We start from the raw sequence: 16,422 nt of genomic DNA, 5'->3' as shown, positions 1-16,422 counted from the left end.
CATTACCAATCCAGCCATTGCCATAGGCTTCCTTCTTCTGTTTAATAGTTAGATTCAATCTCATGAGACCATTGCGATTAAGAGGCCTAGTAGCTTCCTACACCCACCCTCTGTCTGTTCCAATCCTTTTGTGTACTTGTCTTCTGTTCCCCTGAAGACTTTTGTTCTAGCATCCAGATCCTGTCAAACTTTGTCTGTGGTTCCTTGTTCCTAGTTCTTTGTATTAACAGTGCTTGGTACAAATGTTCAGGGTTGCATATATATAAAATATTCATTATATGTATTTTTTCTGATGCCTATAGTACTTCATAGTGCTTCAGTTAATTTACCCTGTCTACCACATATAATAGTTGTATTATGAGTTAGACAGCTTACAAGCCTCTTCATTCTCTATTTGCTTTTTAAACTAAGTATTTCAGCAGAGATTTAGTGTTAGCTAAGCACTTACTCTGGTTCCTTCTATTCCCCCCCTTCTATTTCAACGCAGCAGATTAATATTTTTCTATCCCTTAAAAATTGGTAATATTTTAATGAGTTCTCATTATCATCTTTACAAAACTCTTGGGGCCAGATTATGGCCTTCTGCAAAAGAACCTGTGAGAGAGAGCTGGTGGTACCACTTGAGGACTCTCTTCTTCTACTGGAGAACCAGGCTTTGCCCCCTTACCATTTTTCCCTAGCTAAAGAAGCAAGTGGTTCTACCTTCTATCCTGCAGAAAGCTCCAAAATAGACACAGGGCCATCTATACAGAGGCCCCAGCTCCTATGCCAGGTCTGCGGCTTCCCAACAATATGGCTCTGTTGGGCAAGGGACTCACATATAGTTAGCTGATTTTGGGACATCCATGAAGGGGGGGCTTCACAGCTTTGAGGGGGGCAAAAAAAGAGTCTGGGTCTTTATTACCTATTGCACAAATTCCCCAAAGACCTTGTTAGGGGACAGTGGACGTCCCTGACCGCAGATGCAGTCTCCCTCAGACACCACCTCCCCTCACATAGCTCCTGGACCCACAGAGAGCTTGCAATCCCTTCACACTTGTATCTCCCAGTAATATCAGTGAGTTCCACATGAAGATAGCTTGAAAAAAACTTGTGTGACCATCAGGGTCCAGACACCCCCAGGGCAGAACTGAAGGTTTAAACCCAATCCAACTGACTGTGCTGATTGTACTATAAAATATGCAAGTAAAGTCTTTAATGAAAGCTGTAATGCACTGAACTTCATAGTCATTATGATATATATATATATGTACACAGTTATGGTTAAGACTGTGTCCATGGTAATTACGCAATTTCAGCATCGCCTCACAACTGAGGAGTGAGGCAATCAGGCAAAGAAGGGCTGCCTCCCCAATTAGATGATATTAGGATTGCCAACCCTCCCGATTTTGTGAGGAGTCTTCCAGATTCACGCCCTATCTCCTGGAGGCTACTGAAGCCAAACCAGGAGATTTTAGGTGCTCAAAGTATGGTGGTGCAGCAGGGCTAAGGCAGGCTCCCTGCCTACCCTGGCCCTGCACCACTCCCAGAAGTGGCTGGCATGTCACTGCAGCCCCTGGGCCTGGAACTGCAGTCAATGGGAGCTGCGGGGTTGGCACTTATGGGTGTGGGCAGCATGCAGAGTCCCTTTCACCCCCCCACCCCCAAAGGGACCACAAGGATGTGCCAGATGCTTCTGGGAGCAGTGCAGGGCCAGGGCAGGCAGGGAGCCTGCCTTAGTCCCGCTGTCTAGGAGCCACCCAAGGTAAGCACCTCCCAGCCAGAGCCTACACCCTGCACCCACTCCTGCATCCCAACCCCCTACCCCAGCCAGGAGCCCCCTGGGAGAAAGGGACGGGCTGGAGGCAGGGCAAGGACGTTTGGGTTTGTGTGGTTAGACCAGAGCGGGCAAACTTTTTTGGCCTGAGGGCCACATTGGGGTTGCAAAACTGTATGAAGGGCAGAGTAGAGAAAGCTGTGTCTCCCCAAACATCCTGGCCCTTGCCCCCCTATCCAACCTCTCCCACTTCCTGCCCCCCTCTGAACTCCCAACCCCCCCCTGCTCCTTGTCCCCTGACTGCCCTCTCCCAGGACCCCCCACCCCTAACCACCCCCAGGACCCCAACCCCTGCTGCTCCCAGTCCCCTGACTGCTCTGACCCCTATCCACACACCCACCCCCGACAGGTCCCCTGGGACTCCCATGCTTATCTAAACCCCCCCCCATCCCTGACCGCCCCTCAGAACCTCCACCCTATCCAGCTGCCCACTGCTTCCTGTCCTCTCACTGTCCCCCGGCCCCCTTACCATGCCACTCAGAGCAGCATGTCTGGCAACTGCGCCACCCGGCTGGAGCCAGACATGCTGCCGCGCTGCTCGGCAGGAGCGCACAACCCCGCTGCCCAGAGCTTTGCCTGTGTGGTGGCGTGGCTGTGGGGGGGAGGGGGAGTGGGGGCTAGTTTCCCCAGCAGGGCACCCAGAGGATTCAGGGGGCTTGGAGCAAAGCAATTTTGGGGGCTCCTTCCATAAAAAAAATTGCAATATTATAGAATACTATATTCTTGTGGGGGCCCCTGTGGGGCCTGGGGCAAATTGCCCCACTTGCCCCACCCGGGCAGCCCTGTTCCCTGACCGGAAGCTCAAGGACCAGGCAGAACAGTCCTGTGGGCAAGATGTGGCCCGCAGGCCGTAGCTTGTCCACCTCTGGATTAGACAGTTGGCAACCCTAGATGAGACTGGCTCGAAGCTATCATCAGGTCAGGAAAAAACTCTGAGGAACCATCAAGGCAAATGAGAACAGCTTGAAACTGAAAAGAAAACCCCAGTCTTTAAAAATTAAGAAAGGAAAGTGTTTTCCCCGCTTTTAATATCTATAGTGGCTGAGGGGAAAAACCTGAAAATCTTTAAAATGGAGAGGGAAGGAATTGAAGATATCCAGAACTTGAGGCATGGTCTTGGAGGTGGGAAGGCTGTGTGTGAACACTGGATCCCCCTATGGATAGGGGTACACCGAGAAACTATTCAAAGGCAATAGGTAACTTGTATTAGAAAAGGGATTTTATCTAGTATAGAAGCGTAAAGCCTGATATTACATTTTTACATTTAGTTTTTGTGTAAGTTGTGTGTTTGCTTCCCTTATTACTTCATCTTTGAATCTGTGGCTTTTCTGTTAAATAAACCTTTAGTTTATGTTTACCTCAAACAGATCTCTGTTGTGTAAATGGAGGCTGATTTTACACCTTCCGAGGTGACGAACCAGAAAGGAAAAGTCTGAGTGTGTGGTAGTTAAGCACTTGAAGGATGGGTTTGGGGAGTCTTGGGACTGAAAGGACTGTTGGCATCATGCTTCAAAGAGTAACTAGGCTGGTGGAAGCCGGGGTCAGACTGTGTTCGTGGGCTGGCTGCTTGTGTCGGGGACCTGAACCAAAGCTGCACAGCATAAAGGCACCCAAGGTTACAGGGCAAGTGGTGACAGAACACCTTACTGGTCTGGGTGATCCTTAAAACGTCCATTTGAGTCCCAAATATGTAGCCCTTTTGGGATTGCACTGTTATTTCTACTAGTAGTAGTCATGTACTGGGCCAGTAGAGTGTATTTATGTTGAGCATAGACTGCAGGGTACTGCACTCAAAAAATGACATATCTCAGCTCTTCATTAAAATTACTGCACCCTGCCTTTTGGTAACATGATTTCTAAACAAAGATAGTTTTCAGGCTTGGACACCTCTGGCATTCAACAGCACTGTTGCTCTTTTGTGTTAAGTTCCTCTGGACCAGAACAGATTTATTGGTGCTCACATTTTTTATCTGTAAGTAAAATAGCAGTACATGAGAAGAAAATAGGAGGTGTCTGAAGCTACATCTAGGAACTTTGAGGCCTATTTTTGAGTAGTACCAAGCACCCACAATTCCAACTGAATTAAATGGGAATGTTGGGTGCTGAGCACCTCAGAAATTCAGGCCATATGGTCATAGAACCATAGAAAAGTAGGGCTGGAAGGGACCTCGAGGTCATCTAGTTCACCCTCCTGGGTGGCAGGAGCTATAGAAATAATAGATCTAACAGGATCACCTGTGAAAGATGGATAGACATCTAGTAAGCTAGACATGCAACTTAGGTAAATGTCTAGTTTATTATTGGACATTTCCAAAGTGAATTGTTTTGTCAGCTGAATATAAGTTTCTCTTATGTTTAGACTTAAACCTTCTATTAATTAATTGTGGAAGTGAAAAATGCCTTTAGTTTTTCCATTAATAGCTTTCATATACAGGTACCTAGACTTTTGATGGGGTTTTTTGTTCTATTTTACTGTTCTAGCTCCTAATAAAAGAAAACTGAAAACAGGCATAATTTTCAAAAAAGGCCACACTAGGCACAGGTGACAAATACTAAGAGAAATCAGATAATTTTATATAAACTGATCCTCTACTCACATGCTTAAAGTTAAGCTCATGCTTATGTGTTTTGCTGGCTCAAGGTCATAATGAGAGGGACTAAGAGATACAATTACTTTTCAAATTGCTGGCACTATTATGATGGGTCTTGTGCTTTCTCTTCTTTGCAGAGGGTTCAAGGCACCATTTCTTGCCCCAGAATCAGAATATTAATTGCCCCACTAGTGTCCCTGAGGAGGGGAGTGGAGAGGGAGGAACATGGGCCCACCCTCTACTCCTGGTCCCAGCCCAGGGGCCCTGAGGATAGTGGTGAACCACTTGAACTGGCAGTTCCTTCCCCTGGGCTACTTCCCTCTCCTACCCTTCAGCTTGTGGGGGGCTTCCTGCCCTCCATCTTCACAAGGCAGGTGTCCCTTACCTAGCGTCTTGGACTTCTTAGCCCACCACAGCACTCCTCCAAACTTTTCTCTTCAAACTTCTCTGCTCCAACTCCCACACTGTCTGATTGAAGCAGGGGGTTTTATCATGATTGACTGCAGGTGCTCTAATTGGCTTCAGGTGCTCTAGTTAATCTATAGCAAACTTTCTTCCCCTTACAGAGAATAAGGCTCCCTGCTAACACTCTCCTGCTGCTCTCTGGCCATGCTGTATCACAGACCTCAGAGTTATATTTCATATTTCTAGTTTCAGATACAAGAATGATACAGTATAAAATTGGATGACCATAGCCAGTGGATTGTAAGCTTTGTAAGGATATCTTCCAAGAGATCTTTTGCATGAAGCATATTCCAGTTACATTATATTCTCACATATTAACATATTTTCATAAAATCATATGGAGTGCAACGTCACAACAGGTTCTACCAGGGTGCCATTTTCCACGTGACTGGCCCTGTCTTAACCCCTTGTGCTTAACAATCTGTTCCACCTTGTACTTAGCTACAGCACTCTGCTTATCTTTTCAAGACCTGAAGAAGAGCTCTGGGTAGCTCAAAAGCTTGTCTCTTCCACCAATCAAAGTTCATCTAATAAAAGAAATTACCTCACGCTTCTTGTCTCAATGTCAAATAGAAAACCTTCATGTGATTTACTTTGTGATGAACATCTACTCCTTGCATTGCTGGAGTCCTGTGGTACACCAGTCCTCTCCAAATGTCTGATATGTGCTCTGATTATCATAAGCTTGGAGCCAGTGCTCCAGGCACTCCAAGCATTAGGCACTATGCCCTAGATCTGTGGTGGGCAAACTACAGCCCACAGGCCAGATTCAACCTGCCAGCCATTTTAATCCAGCCCTCAAGCTCCTGCTGGGGAACGGGGTCTGGGGCTTGCCCTGCTCCAGCCAGGGAGAAGAGTCAGGGGCTGCTCCACACAGCTTCCAGAAGCAGTGGCATGGCCCCCCTCTGGTGCTTCAGCCAGGGAGCAGGGTCAGGGGCTGCTCCATGCGGCTCCTGGAAGCAGCAGCATGCCCCTCCTTCAGCTCCTACATGTAGGGGTAGCCAGGGCTCTCTGCTCTGCACACTGCCCCCACCCCAAGCATCACCCCTGCAGCTCCCATTGGCCAGGAGCTACAGCCAGTGGGATCTGTGGGGCAGTGCCTGTTGATAGGGTAGCATGCAGACCGCCTGGCCGTGCCTCTGTGTAGGAGCTGGAGAAGGGCATGCTGCTTCTTCTGGGATCTGCTTGAGGTAAGCGCCACCCCGAGTCTGCATCCCTGAGCCTCCCCCTGTGCCATAACCCTCTGCCCTAGCCCTCATTCCCCTCCTGCCCTCTGAACCCTTTGGTCCCAGCCTGGAGCACCCTCCTGCACCCCAAACTCCTCATCCCGAACCCCACTCCAGAGCCTGCACCCCCAGCCAGAGCCTTCACTCCCTTTTGCACCCCAACCCCAATTCTGTGAGCATTCATGGCTCGCCATACAATTTCTATTCCCAGATGTGGCTCTCTGGCCAAAAAGTTTGCCCACCCCTGCCCTAGATTTTTAAGTATCTAGGCATCGCTCTGCGCAGTGTTGCAATGCCAAACTAATATAGGAGCAACAGAGAGTCCTGTGGCACCTTTAGGACTAACAGATGTATTGGAGCATAAGCTTTCGTGGGTGAATACCCACTTTGTCGTGGCCTGTCATGCATCTGACAAAGTGGGTATTCACCCATGAAAGCTTATGCTCCAATACATGTTAGTCTTAAAGGTGCCACAGGACTCTCTGTTCCTTTTTACAGATCCCCCTCTGATAATATAGGAGCCTACATCTCAGTTTCAAAAGGACTTCTAAGTCCCTAAATTCCCTTTGAAATTGAGTGCAGCAACACTACATACCTTGAAAAGGCTGAGCCTATGGCTCTAACATCTGGTATCTCCCAGTGTACACTCCACTACTTGCCTCCCACACCACTGTCCTCAGGGCCCCCAGACATCCTACCTCTGTGACCCATTCCTCCCCAACTGCCCTTCCAGTCACTCTGAAACTTCTTCTGAGTAGGAGGAAAAGAATAGAAGCAAATTCACCCTAAAGGGATTCATCCCACTGCCCTCTGCTGACATAACACTGCTCAGCTGATTCATCCTATCTCCTCTTTGCAGAGGATAGTATACGTCCCGCTGTTGCTTCAAGATAACACTTAAATAGAATGTAGAAACAATCCTACTTTGGGAGGGGATGGGTTAATGATTTAATAAGGTATTTTCTGTTTCTGATCTGAATGTTTCTGATAGTGTAGTAATTTTATTTGGATCCATATGTACACTTTAATATCTATGCTTCAAGGCCTGAATAGTGCCCTCCTTTGACTGCAAATAATTCAGCTATTTGTATCCTGTAATTCAAATAGGATAACTGTCAGGGTGCCATATAAATGTATAAAGAGTATGTTTTTGACCAATGAAAATGAATAGGAGTCCTTTTTATGATAAAACCTTGCCCTCCTCTCAAAAACATTTATTTGCCAAAGGTATCACCATATTCAGGGTAGCACTTTAGATTTCACTGTGCAGTCATAGCATACAAAATAAGAGTGAGCATGTGAGAGAAATTCCACCCTCTAATGAACTGAGTTAAGTAACTGCTAGTACTTGCCAACAGATAGGCGCCTTGTATAGAGCTAAATTAAATTTAAATTAAAGCTCAGTGGTGATGTGAAAGGATTCCCATACCAGCCCTTTTGGTGACAATTTCTCGGGAGTATGAGGAAGAAGGAAATATTTGGTCTATTCCCACACTTTTCCATCAAATCAGAGATAGAAAAGCCCCAAATGAAAGATAAAGTCTTTGATAGTATAAATTTGAATAAAATAAAATTATTTTTAGCATTAGTAGTTAATGCAACCGTTCCCTTGGAAAGTAAAGAAATGACAATGTATGATCCCAAGATAATGACAACAAAAGCTGTTAGTGTATTTATATTTAGGAAAAAATGTTGTAACCATAATTCGGGAACCTAGCATCAGAAACAAAAGTAAAGTACGTGCTAGACAAGGTTATATTTAGCATATTTTAATTTTCTTCTGTGAAAAGATACAGGAATTTTTAAATCTTGAATATTTGTTTTAAAGTTAGTACTGTTACCACAGAGCAATAATTATTTCCTAATTATTACTTCCTGGCCAATGGTTCTATTTCTGATGGAAGTAAGTATAGTGACTCCTCTTAAACAGGATTCTGACTGCTCAGACAAAACACAGTTTTCCGAACATAGTTCTTTAGATGGGAAACAATTTTCCCAATCCAGATGTGTCCCAGGATCTTTTCTGCCTACCCAGTAAATCCAAATCTCTCTTGGGATAACTGAATGCTTGATTACAATGGATATTATGTAAGCGGGGAAACAGAACACATTAGCTAGGAACTAGGAAGGAGTATGGCAGAAAGAGATCTAGGGGTCATAATGGACCACAAGCTTAATATGAGTCAACAGTGTGATACTGTTGCAAAAAAAGCAAACATGATTCTGGGATGCATTAACAGGTGTGTTGTAAACAAGACACGAGAAGTCATTCTTCCGCTTTTCTCCGCACTGGTTAGGCCTCAACTGGAGTATTGTGTCCAGTTCTGGGCACCGCATTTCAAGAAAGATGTGGAGAAATTGGAGAGGGTCCAGAGAAGAGCAACAAGAATGATTAAAGGTCTTGAGAACATGACCTATGAAGGAAGGCTGAAGGAATTGGGTTTGTTTAGTTTGGAAAAGAGAAGACTGAGAGGGGACACGATAGCAGTTTTCAGGTATCTAAAAGGGTGTCATCAGGAGGAGGGAGAAAACTTGTTCACCTTAGCCTCCAATGATAGAACAAGAAGCAATGGGCTTAAACTGCAGCAAGGGAGATTTAGGTTGGACATTAGGAAAAAGTTCCTAACTGTCAGGGTAGTTAAACACTGGAATAGATTGCCTAGGGAAGTTGTGGAATCTCCATCTCTGGAGATATTTAAGAGTAGGTTAGATAAATGTCTTTTAGGGATGGTCTAGACAGTATTTGGTCCTGCCATGAGGGCAGGGGACTGGACTCGATGACCTCTCGAGGTCCCTTCCAGTCCTAGAGTCTGAGTCTATGAGCTTTTGACCAATTAATGTTTAAACTGTATCTCAAAGTGATAATCAGAAAAACTGGGGCTTCAGTCCTGCAACTGGAGCTACATGGATAGATGCTTATACTTACTGAAGCCAGTGGGGCTCCATTGTCTCAGGGCCTACCTACATGGATCTGCTTGGAGGATCAGGGTCTTAGTTTGATTATAAAATGCTAGTGTAATCTGACTATTGATCCAATGCTTATTTTGTGTTTCCTGACATACAGCAGAAAACTTAAATGTTGTCAATATTTGATGTCAGTTCTTGAAAGTGTTACAGCTTCATTAATGAGCAAAATTCACATGTTGCGTTATTCACTCCTCTGTTATTTATGACCTGGCCACTCCATTAGAAAGATATTTATTTTCGATAGAATGCAAGGAATTACTGTACATCATATATGTCAGAGTATTGCAACAGTTTAATAGGAAATGCAACAAATTACCCCTCAACTTTAAAACTTTTTAGGATACATTCTATATTTTCCACATGTTAGACTGCTTTCCATAGTAGTAATGACAGTATCTAGCTAAAACCATAGTACATTAAAGGACAAATTTTTGTTTTTACCATCTATGGAAAAAAGAGCAAGCCAATCAGAAGCAAAAAGTTTGGGCAGCTTTAGTTTCCTCATTAGCATTTGAGGGATATAGTTATCTCCTCTGTACTTGATGCCGTGGATATATGATATATATTTAAAAGCACTAATGTAATTTATTATTCTTGATTATACTATTTTTTCTTATAATGCAAAAATAATCACTCGACACCAAATATTAAATCCTGATCGCTTTTCCTTATACAATGAGATTTTAAAAGACTTAGCTTATGAATCATAGAGTCATAGAAGTGCAGGACTGGAAGGGATCTCAAGAGGTCTTCTAGTCCCGTTCCCTGCAGTCAAGGCAGGACTGAGTATTAAAGACCATCACTGAGAGGTGTTTGTGTAATCTGCTCTTAAAAACCTCCAATGATGGAGATTCCACAACGTCTATAGGCAGTTTATTCCAGCACTTAACTTTCCTGACAGTTAGGAAGTTTTTCCTAATGTCCAACCTAAACCTCCTTTGCAGCAATTTAAGCCCATTGCTTCTCATCCTGTCCTCAGATGAACAAGAACAATTTTTCTCTCTCCTCTTTGTTAACAACCTTTTATGTACTTGAAAACTGGTATCATGTCCCCCCTTAGTCTTTTCTTCTCCAGATGAAACAAACCCCGTTTTTTTCATCTTTCTTCATAGGCCATGTTTTCTAGACCTTTAATCATTTTTTGTTGCTCTCCTCTGGACTTTTTCCAATTTGTCCACATCTTTCCTAAAATGTGGTGCCCAGAACTGGACACAATAGTTCAGCTGATGCCTTATCAACGCAGGGTAGAACAGAAGAACTACTTCTCATGTCTTGCTTGCAACACTTCTGCTAATACATCCCAGGATGCTGTTTGCTTTTTTTTACAACAGTGTTACATTACGTATTTAGCTTGTGATCCACTATGATCCCCAGCTCCTTTTGTGCAGGACTCCTTCCTAGGCAGTAATTTCTCATTTTGTGTGTGTGGAATTGATTCTTCCTATCTAAGTGGAGTACTTTGCATTTGTCCTTACTGAATTTCATGAGTGTCTAAACCAGTCACATCTGTGTGAGTAGTTAGCACAACTTCAGTTTGGCTCTAAAATATGGTTTGAGCTAGACATCATTACAACAATATCATTCCACCTTTATGGTTATGCTTTAATGGAATGTTGTGCATCAATTACTCCTTGAAACTGAGTCTGGTGGATAAACAAATATACTTAGAAAAGACCTTTTAACAAGCAATACTCCTGGGGAAATTCTGTGCCACTGCGCAGTGCAGAATTTTGCAGAAATTAATATTGTGTATGCAGAATTTCCTTTCCCCCACAGAAACTGGCTGCAGTGCTGCTGGCCACCACTAGGGGCCACTGGACCCAGCAGAGCCCAGGTTGCACATAGAAGACACTGCTAGGGGGAAGGGGAGGGGGAGGGAGCTAGAGGGTTTCTCAGCAGCAGCAGTTCCCAGCACGCCCTGAGGGAAGGAGACAGCATGCAGAAAATTCCATGCAAGCCTGTGACCCGGCATCAGGCTGTTTCTCCCTCTGGATCCCTAGATTGTGAGGAGTAGGGGGTAAATGTCTGGGCTGGGGGGGCATGGCTGGGCTTTGGTGGGTAGGGGGTGTGAGTATCTGGGCAAGGAGGGGCATGGCTGGTATTTGGGCAGGGGGCCCTGCAGCTGGGCTGTGGGGGGGGAAAGGAGTGTGGGTATCTGGGCTGGTGCAGGAGGGGTTGTGGGTGTCTGGCTCCCTGCTGGGCTCAGGAGTGGTGAGGGAAGGAGGCAGAGAAACAGGAACTGGGTTGTCATAAGGGTTTCTTTAATTCTCTACTCCTGGGAGGAAATTTTGTTTGTCTGCATTGTTACAGACATACTTGATGATAGGTGTTTTGAAATAAATTACCAAATTAATTGAAATGGGCATGATTATGCAGTGTTATTGACAAAATTTGCAGAATTTTAAAAAATTGTGTGCAGAATTTTTAATTTTTGGTGCAGAATTCCCACAGGAGTAAAGCAAGAGATTTTATAAACCAAATATATTTTGAAGTCCCCAAAATTAGGATCCAGACAGAATTTCTCTTAAAGCAACCCTCCCGGCCTCAGTCATCTTGAAATGGCCAAGAGAATGTCAGCAGCTGCTTATTTTACACCCAAAGAGGTTTAATATTGCACTCTGATGATAATAGACTTTATTTCGTCTTCAGTAGGGCCACCCAAGTGATGAAAAAAATCAACTTCTGACAATTGACAAAACTTAATCACGAATGGAAATACTCTGTTTGCCAAATAAAAGATTGATTGATATGAAAAAGGACTTACATTTAGTATTATAGGAATAAGTTTAAGATCATTATGATTTTTAAAAAAGTAACAATTCAATGTTATTTTTTAAAAAAATACTCCATTCAGACATCCGCACCCTTTTTCAATTTCAAATAGCTGAACTTCCCTGTATCTTAATAATTTTGGTTTTAATTATATTTCACAACTGTTACTTGACTTTAATTATATTGTAGTTTGTAAAAATTACTGATTTCCTCTTCCTTCCTCCCCCACATTTTCCTAATCTGAGTCAATGCCTGTCTGCTGTGTGTAAAGAAGAAACACTTTAGAAACCTGGGTCTTAAAATCCTCCTTTTTACATACCTTGTGTAAAAGTCATTTAAATTATAGGAACCACATTTTTTTTCATTAACTTGCAGTGTTTTATTAACTGAAACTTTTGAAAGTACACCTCTACCTCGATATAATGCAACCTGATATAACACGAATTCAGATATAATGCGGTAAAGCAGTGCTCGGTGGATCAAAGCAAGTTCAATTTCACCTATAACGCAGTAAGATTTTTTGGCTCCTGAGGACAGCGTTATATCGAGGTAGAGGTGTACTTGGGACTTTATTTCACTGTTTTCTTATACTTCTTTTAAACAATTTTGTCATCTAACAAATATTTTCTTACATTGCATGTTTTCCTTCTTACAAGGTGATATTTTCTAATCTTAGTAAAACTTGCCAGAGTGTGTAGTATAACAAACAGTGGGAACAGTACAAGGCCAAAACCAACAAAATGTAATTTTTGTTATACGATAGTTTGCTAGAAGCTGGGAGTGGGTGACAGAGGATAACTTAATGATCATCAGTTCTGTTAATTCCTTCTGAAACACCTGGTATTGGCCACTTTCAGAAGACAGGATACTGGGCTAGATGGACCTTGGTCTGACTCAGTATGGCCATTCTTATGTTCTTAATGCATGCTGGGTGTTTTTGTTTGTTTGTTTTTGTTTTTACTGCTAAGTTAAAATTGATTATAGTTCAGCAAACTTTCATTTATATTGCAAAGTCTTCTCATAAAAATGAAAACTTTGTTTGAAAAAACTTTAAAAAATTTCCAATACTTTTATTGTACCATAACTTTAATTATAAGTAAGATTTAATTTGAGCAATACTTGACCTATCCTGCACTCAGACTGAAGTAACGGGACTCCATTTGGGTATAAAGATTCCACCCATCTAGATTTGACAGCAGGATTGAGTGTTAGGAAAGCCTTCTACTGTTGCAGCATAGATAAAATATGGAAGATGAGACTGAACTGGGCCTAGACAAAGCAAATGTTTCACAAGTGGAAAGTCACAGGCTACAGGTGGTAGACATGGCATGGCACGGCACAGTCACAGATTCTACAGCAAAATCACAGCATGGGAAGGACTTTGTTCTGTTTTTCTCTTTACCAGATTCCATCTAATCTGTGTCTCCCCCAACCATGCATCAGTTTTGTTTTTTTAAATATACACCAGCAGCTCCATCCCAACAACTTTAATGGCAACCCTGTATTTATATAAATCAGGGAGTAAGACAGTAAACATCTGACAATGGGGAATGCTTTCATTCATGCTTGATTTTACATCCATGAGTAGTCTCACTAAAGGTAAGCGTGTGTGTAATTACTTTCTGGATCTGAGCCTAATTTATTTCAGTATTTTACTGATAGTAACTGTGTTCTCTCCCTAAATGCCCAACAGTATATAAAAAGGATAAAAGTTTTGAAAATTCATTTAAGTTTCAGCTGTCCAAAAATTAGATACACACTATAAGAAGAACAAAATTCAGTATTAAAAAAAAAATCCACCACCTTGAGAGGTGTGATTTAAGTCCCCTCAGAGCGATTTTTATAAAAACTGTGACAGAAAGAGAAGTTGCTGAGTACAAATGCAGGGGGGGGGCTGACTACCTTGTGCCAATTACTGCTCTCCTCATCTAATGCCACTTAACACAAACTGCTCCCAGCTTCAGAGCCATCGAGCCTCTTCACCCCCATCTTCTCCACACTCATCAGCCCTCCCCAGCTCCACTGCCACACCTCCTCTCCCAAATCATCTGCCCTCTCCAGCCCCACTTCTACCAGCAACCCCTCCTCTCCATCCATACCCATCTGCCAGCCACATTGCAGCTTCCCAGCCATCTACCCTCTCCAGTTCTGCTACCACCCAACCTCTCCCCGGCCATCTACCCTCCCCAGCCCCACTTCCTCTCCTCTCCCCAGTCATCTGCCCTCTCCATCCCCACTTCCCCTGCCCTCCCCAGCCCCACTTCTACCAGCCACCCCTCCTCTCCATCCACACCCATCTGCCAGCCCCATTGCAACTTCCCAGCCATCTACCCTCTCCAGTTCCACTACCACCCCAGCCCCACTGCAACTCCCCAGCCATCTACCCTCCCCAGCCCCACTTCCCTTCCTCTCCCCATCTATCTGTCCTCTCCAGCCCCCTTCCCCACCTCTCCCCAGCCAGCTGCCCTCTACCTCACCTCCAAAACTACCTACTGTCCCCAACTCCCCCAGAGGCTCCCCCAGCGCCCCGCTCCAGCGGCGGGTCCCTGGGGCACTTGGGAGCGGCAGCCCCGGGCCCCGCGGGGAGACGCCGCGCCCTGCCCCGAGAGGCCGCCTGGGCTGTGGCGCAGGAGGGCTCGGCGTGGGAGCAGCGCCTGCGCGCCTGTCCCGCCTGCTCTCGCTCTGGCCCAGCGCTGGGACCGGCCGCGGCAGCCCGGCGGGAAGGAGGGCGGGCTTGAAGGGGCGGGAGGCGCACGCTGTTTCCCTTTCTCTTTCGCTGGGCAGCGCGGCTGGGGCTGCTGCCGGCCAGAGGCCGACGGGCGCCGCAGGTACCGCTCGGGGGGCTGGGGCGGACATGGGGCAGGAGGCGCCGCAGGTGCATGGGGGGAGGGACAGGAGTTTTCCAAGAGGGCGGGAGCGCCGCAGCACAGCCCTGAGTCTGGGCCGTGGTGCCCCGGCCTGCCCAGCGCTCGGGGAGACCCCCCCACTTTCCCTCAGGCCGGGGCACGGGACCAGAGCGGGGAGAGCCGCCCTCCGCCGGGACCCACTGCGAGGCCTGTTTACGGGCTGTGCCTCTACAGAAGGAGGAGTTCGCCCTGTGTGTGGTTCAGTGGGACGTTCCCAGGCTCCTCCAGGGTTTACTGAAAATCTCCCAGGGTCCCGGCAGCTTGAGCGCAGCCCCTGCCCCCCACCCTCCTTCTCTTCCAGCCCCGAGTGTCACCTTGCCTTGGTCACTTCGCTAGCCTCATAATAAGCTCATGGAGCTGGCAGGGGCAGGGACACTGGCTTAATTTTTGTCAGCAAAGCACCTAGTATAGAGTCAGTGCTGTGGATTGCCGCATGCCAACGACTGTGACACTTGTCTGCTGGGACTTCATCATCATTATTATGCTTCTCCCTTCACATGCCTTGCAGGTATGAAAACACCCAGCCTAGAAAAGGAGCAGGAGATATGAATGATGTCCCTGTGAGAGGTCTGGAATGTCCATCAAATGCGTGGAGAGGTGCAGTTGCACAGAGCAACTCCTGTGAACCACATCACCTCCAGCTGTCAAACTCACACCTCTGGCCTAAAGCGCTCAGCCAGCATCGCCTGCCCCACGAATGGCTACCCAGAGGAAGCACTTGGTGAAAGATTTCAATCCTCATATAACTTGTTACATCTGTAAAGGATATCTTATCAAGCCAACTACAGTAACTGAATGCCTCCATACCTGTAAGTAGTACTTTGCAAGGTATCCATCCTTCACAAGTAATGCTTCCTCCAGATATAACTACTCATTTTTTAAAAAATGTATAGAATGAAAGATTGTAAAGTGTTTCAGGTTGTTCAGCTTGGATATACACTATTATTATTGAAAAATCTCAGTGTGATGTACTTTGGGCCTTAGAGTTAATTGGGTAAGAGAGAAGTCAAATATTTCAAAGGGATTTGTTATGGTTCTGGCAGTATACTATACTTTAAATTACAGTATAGTGTATCCAATGTATATCTCTAATAACATGAGCATTATTGAACTGAATTATGGGGAGGGACTACTCTGAACTAAGCCAGACTTTGCCAGTTGGTGAGAAATTCTCTGTGCGCTGAAAATGAGTGGCTCAGGCATCTGCATGAGACCCCCTACCTCTGAGTTTCTGCACATGGAACTGACTACAGCTTTACAATGTATAGCCACCCATGTGGGAGCCACTCCTCTTGTGGAAAGTTGAGTTGCTACAACAGACTGGTGACTATCCAAGAACAGAGACTACTTTTCTCTGAGAATTCTTTGGTTTGCAGAAAAGCACTGTGGGAATATAGCACAGGAGGAATCTGTTGCAGTGAAGCATGTCCTGCTGATATGTGTGTCCAAAATACCTATATTCTTCTGATAATGGAAGGCTTCCAAAACTTCTGGGGCTGTGGATTGTTTTCACTTCCCAGTTCTTTAACCCAGTCAGCCTTCAGAATTCTTCAAGCCTAAATCATACTATTCTAGTCATCTAGGCTGTGATGGATCACACAGGGTGTTTCCAGAACATAAATGCTATTCCCTCAGCACAGAAGGGCTACTAATGGTGTTAGTGCTGAGACTTTTCAGGG

The 16,422-nt window shown here is 45.1% G+C and overlaps 1 protein-coding gene across 6 annotated transcripts in view; it reads left to right on the top strand.

Annotated features, from left to right (window-relative positions):
* PCGF5 (polycomb group ring finger 5) overlaps nucleotides 1–16,422 on the top strand; it is a 90,800-nt gene that overhangs the window by 24,396 nt on the left and 49,982 nt on the right. For 3 of the 6 annotated variants that reach the window (XM_030569212.1, XM_030569207.1, XM_030569211.1), the window contains exons 1-2: nucleotides 14,537–14,665; nucleotides 15,252–15,552. In XM_030569212.1, coding sequence (XP_030425072.1) covers nucleotides 15,441–15,552 — 112 coding nt within the window. In that variant the 5' untranslated portion in view covers nucleotides 14,537–14,665; nucleotides 15,252–15,440. Of the gene's footprint in view, nucleotides 1–14,536; nucleotides 14,666–15,251; nucleotides 15,553–16,422 lie in introns of those variants that run through there. The other 3 variants (XM_030569210.1, XM_030569208.1, XM_030569213.1) reach the window with 2 other exon arrangements.

The sequence above is a fragment of the Gopherus evgoodei genome, chromosome 7 (assembly GCF_007399415.2).
Source record: "Gopherus evgoodei ecotype Sinaloan lineage chromosome 7, rGopEvg1_v1.p, whole genome shotgun sequence".
In the NCBI taxonomy this organism is placed as follows: Eukaryota; Metazoa; Chordata; order Testudines; family Testudinidae; genus Gopherus; species Gopherus evgoodei.
This window is presented reverse-complemented; position numbering and strand designations above follow the sequence as displayed.